The sequence below is a fragment of the Durio zibethinus genome, chromosome 10, assembly GCF_047325235.1.
Source record: "Durio zibethinus cultivar Kanyao isolate XHJ-2024 chromosome 10, ASM4732523v1, whole genome shotgun sequence".
NCBI lineage: Eukaryota > Viridiplantae > Streptophyta > Magnoliopsida > Malvales > Malvaceae > Durio > Durio zibethinus.
The window spans coordinates 16,283,297-16,288,054 of NC_143171.1; the positions used below are offsets into that span (position 1 = coordinate 16,283,297).

Genomic DNA, 4,758 nt, shown 5'->3' on the forward strand with positions numbered 1-4,758 from the left:
CAAGAATACCTTTATAAAAATATTTTGATAATTTCATACTTTTCGAGATAATGTTGTGATTTCAAATGCATCAAAAATCATGAAATATTAAGAAATTAAAATCTAAAAGATTTCATGAAAATTTAAGCTCAAGAAGATCAAATTACAAAAATACTCTTATATGAGTATTTTGATAATTTTACACTTTTTGAAATACTACTGTGATTTTAAATACATCAAAAAAAATATATTACCAAATTGAGATATAAAATATCTCATGAAAATCCAAGCTCAAAAAAGATAAATTACAAAAATATCATTTAAAAATATTTTATACTTTCCCAAACGCAATAAAAATTTTTAGTGTTTTAAAAATCATCAAATTTAATTTTAAACCACGTTTATTTCAATTAAATTTTAAACTTTTAAGATTAACCCCAATTCTATTCATTTTAACCAAAATTTGTGTATCTTTTACTTAAGTTAACTTTGAAATTTACTCATTTCATTTATTCTCTAGTTTTCATACATCCACATGAAAAGATATCATCCCTTGCAAAAAAATTTGACATTAATCATACAAATCTCATTTTTCTTTGTTTATTAAACCGAATATCGATACATTTTATAAACTCTTAAAGAGGCCTTTTTATAGGCTTCAAATGAGTTTTGTTTAACTATGTTAACATGTTCTAGACAAAATTTGATGTCTACAACAAGTAAGCCACTAGTGATGAGCAATAACAAAAAAAATTGAAAAGGGAATTGTTTCAAACTGCATTTTGATGGATAAATGTGCCATGGCTTCTTGGAATAAATTGAGGGACAAAAAAGTTTCGAAAGCTCCATTCCTAAACGGTACTAAATCAACTAAATGTATCAAAATGATGAATGTAATCCATAATCCATTCTAGATCACTCAGTGTTTCATTAGCATTTTCTTTCTATGATGATTTAGGGAAATAACATTGGGATCTTAGCACCATTCAACCATATCTTTGCTTTCTATGTGCGGAACAAACACCAGGGCATACAAATACTAGCACCCAACAGGATAAAGCATAAATGCATCACAGACGTCATGCATAAGCAATAAGAAATCCATTTTTTATTGTGCCACAGCTTAAAATGGAACTTGCTGAAAGCACATGCCTTGAATTCAATAAACAGACTAAACAAATTTCTCTCAGCTTCTGTATATTGACCATGAGCAACGCAAATAGCCCCTTAAGATCTTCGACCTGCAAAATGACATATTCAAGAAAAAGAAAATGACATCTCCCAGATAAGCATTTGCAACAGAGGTTTCCTATAGTTAATATTAAAATCTTAATGCTTCTCTTAAAGTCATGGAACTGTGCAGGTCATGCCATTACCTTATAGATTTCATAAGGGCATACCACTTAAGAGCAGCTCAAATAAATTAAAAAATAGCGAGTACAACTTTGCAATGCTTTATATTACATAAATTCATGAAACATATTCCCCTCTAAATCACATTATAATGAATAAAAAGTTCACTAATTATAACACTTATCAACCTTTTTCTGTCAAGAAGGTAACTTGTAAGGTATACCTTCATAAATTTTGCCTCCCCAAAGAACTCTTCTTCTTTAAGACGTGATGTCCTCACATAATGGGAGACGTGTTGCCTTTCCATCTTTGATGTGCATACCAAGAATCATTCTGCAAATTAAGGAATTAACAGTTGACTATATCTTATTTCTGTTATGTCATGCAACCGTATTAAAAATTAAAGTCACTGGTAGAATTCAATAGAGGGAAAAAATGCACACTTCAAATACACTTTACTTTAGATTTTTATTTGGTGAATGCATCTTCAAATAGTTAAAAATTAAAGACACTTTACCAGTTAGTTCAAGCTTACATCTTCAATTCTGCTCACCTCTGCCATAACATTAATAGGACCAAATAGAGTAACTATTAGTTAACCTTAAGAAAACCAGAACTATAAAATGGAAATGGATGATAGACAAAAATTCAAAACAACAAAAAGAAATTAAAAGAATCCAGGAAAGAGAAAATGTTTGTACTCAACTTGCAGTTTTGCAGCAGTTTTAACAATAATTTCATTAATAGTTGTACTTAACTTGGTTCAATAGTAGATAGAAGGAAAAAATATATTAAACATTTCCAGTATTAGCAAAAGGCTGTATTTAAGTGATCACAAGTAGAAATTACCTGTTATCTTCTGTAACACCGTTACTTTTCCTTATTGCTGCCAAGACTGCAAGTTATAAGCCACATTTCAAAGTCCATAAGAAAAATTGTCCTACTCAAGAACAAAAAATAAAAATAAAAATGCATTTAAATGCACTTTCTTCAGTACATCCATGGAAGAAATTAAACAAACAAATTAACATAAAATTGAACTAGAATTTGAGACTTGAACTGAGAACTAAAAATTTCAAGACCTTTTATGGCTTCAAGTGAGTCAATACTACTTGAAATTAATTTTCAAACTCTTGTAATTTTAACTTAGACAACTAATTTGGCAAGCCCACCTATAAAAATTAGAGTTTTTAATATTCCATTTAATTTAAACAACATAATTTTCAAACTCTTGTACTTTTAAATTCATTTTTCAATATCATTTATGATCTTTTGCCAAGTTATTGTTAGATCATACCAATTTGTTTTTAATCTAAAACGGCCATAAATTTTTGCTACAATTATGTAACATATGGGTAGAGGTCAATGAGGATTCATGTGTTAAGATAGTGAACAATTTTTGTTTTTTTTGGGTTAATACAATGCTATATTATACAACCATAACTGTTATCCGTCTATTAAATAGGCATACTTCCGTCTCACCCCAACATTCATGGCTAAACCTAGCTAGAGCATTTAATATAATTAAATGAAATCTTTAAGAAGAAATATCAAGTCTTATCTAAGCATTAAAAGAAATTATTTCATTCATTGTCAATAAAGTTTTTAGATTACATAACTAAAGTTAATAAGGTGACATTTTATCTTTTAAAATATATTTTATAAAAATAAAAAAATTAATTAGAAAAAAAAAACATGTACAATCTCTTAATTCCGTTTGTGAAATTAAAAAATTATACTGACAATATATCAAATATTAAGCCAAAATATAAACTACCATTATTATAAAATAAACTCATAAAAACTACACAAAAGTTAAACATAAATTTTTGGTCTATATAGACCCAAGTATCAAAAGAGAGAGTACCTACCATTACCCATATTTGCATTGAAAAACCAAGATTAACCATTACCCATATTTGCATTGAAAAACCAAGATTAACTTATTGCTTGTAAGATTTAGCTTGCTAGCATGCCTCTTTAATTCTCTGATATTGAAGCAACAAAGGATTCTAACCAGAAAAATAAGTAAATGTCTAACCAAAAAAGTTACACTCGGCTAACATGAATGCAAATCCTAGAAAACACATACCATGTATGAAATCTACAGCTTGGCATATATCAACAAATGATAGAGCAAAAAGATAGTCCCTTGTAAGAATCACCAAATGATTGATGTTGTGAGCCTACCAGGGAAAAAGAACAAAAACAATGAATATTTGAGCTTTGAGGCATAGCTAAGATACAAAAAATACTATGTTTCTGATAGAAGGTAACATGCAACATTTCTAAAATTCTGTTGTTCATATCATAGTTAAAATATGCACCTGACCTACCTTTGTTGCAAGATCACTAAGAAAAAACTAAGTTCCTCTTCAAATTCATGAATTAATTATAAGACCCAATTGGTTAGGGAGTATTTTTGAATTATAAAACCTAAAGCAATTGGTTTATATATAAGACCCAATTGGTTGTAAGATCACTAAGAGAAAACTAAGTTCCTCTTCAAATCCATGAATTAATTATAAAAACTAAAGCAAATCCTATTTATATCATCACAAAATAGCGAAATATAAGTGTCAAATTACTCAAATCAGTTAACTTTTTAGCTTAATTCTGTACTTAAGAGGAAATGAATCTCAATTGAGCTTTAATACACTATCATTTGGGCTTTCAACCAACGAGGAACATTTCAAGTTTCGAAATTTTCTGGAGATCAAAAGCAACATTTAATTGACATAAGATCTGAAAGGATAAGATCAGGCCTTCTTGAGCTTTTCGAGGATGCCGGCGAAAAAATTGCGGAGAGAACGGCATCCTCGCGAAGTCGGAGGATGTCACGGATGGCGCGAAGAACACGGCGGAGGGCGGCAGCGCTTTGCTCCTCTAGCGACGCGGCAATCTCTTCGGAGACCATTTGGAGCTTCATTTCGAGATCCACCATGTGCTTGTCGAGGGAGTCCTGAGGATGCGGAGTCTTGCACGCCCAGTTTATCAACTTCTCCGGATCGAATTTCTTCATAGAATAACTTACCTTTTCATTGAATTCTTCTGATTAAAGAAAAAATCGAGGAACAGCTCAGTGGCGATTTAAGTCTAAGACAAAAAGGAAAGGAAGGGTACTGTTTGATGCTTAGTGATGACTACGCTTATTGAGAAAAAAGAGGGACGGTGGCGGCAGTGGCAACAGCGTCGGTGGTGATGACAAAGGCGACGCCGATAACAATGCTAAATTGGGGCCAAAGAAGAAACCCTAATTCTTATTGCTTGGGTGAAAGAAATTTTTTCTTTCCCTGGAAAAAAAATTGCCTTATTTTCGAATAAAAAAGATTGTTATGTTCAATTTTTTTTAATCACAGAACAAAAATGTGGCAAAGGTCGCTTTTGAATATTCTTTCTCATTAAAATTACGAATAATGACTATCT

The 4,758-nt window shown here is 30.7% G+C and overlaps 1 protein-coding gene across 9 annotated transcripts; it reads right to left on the reverse strand.

The window, feature by feature from the left end:
* Nucleotides 1-867: 867 nt before the first annotated feature.
* Nucleotides 868-4,758, reverse strand: LOC111292365 (conserved oligomeric Golgi complex subunit 7-like). 9 transcript variants are annotated; one of them, XR_016345786.1, is made up of 5 exons: nucleotides 3,425-4,747; nucleotides 2,182-2,227; nucleotides 1,850-1,887; nucleotides 1,556-1,665; nucleotides 868-1,220 (listed from the first exon to the last, which is right to left on the reverse strand). XR_016345786.1 is itself a non-coding variant. In XM_022884714.2 (3 exons), the coding sequence occupies exons 1-2, from the start codon at nucleotides 4,352-4,354 to the stop codon at nucleotides 2,203-2,205; spliced, it is 282 nt and encodes a 93-aa protein (XP_022740449.2). In that variant the 5' UTR covers nucleotides 4,355-4,490; the 3' UTR covers nucleotides 1,364-1,665; nucleotides 2,182-2,202. The 9 variants fall into 9 exon arrangements, 1 of the variants encoding a protein (XP_022740449.2); XR_016345790.1 differs by having other exon boundaries at nucleotides 933-1,220; nucleotides 1,868-1,887; nucleotides 3,425-4,654; XR_016345794.1 differs by having other exon boundaries at nucleotides 1,035-1,220; nucleotides 1,868-1,887; nucleotides 4,098-4,490.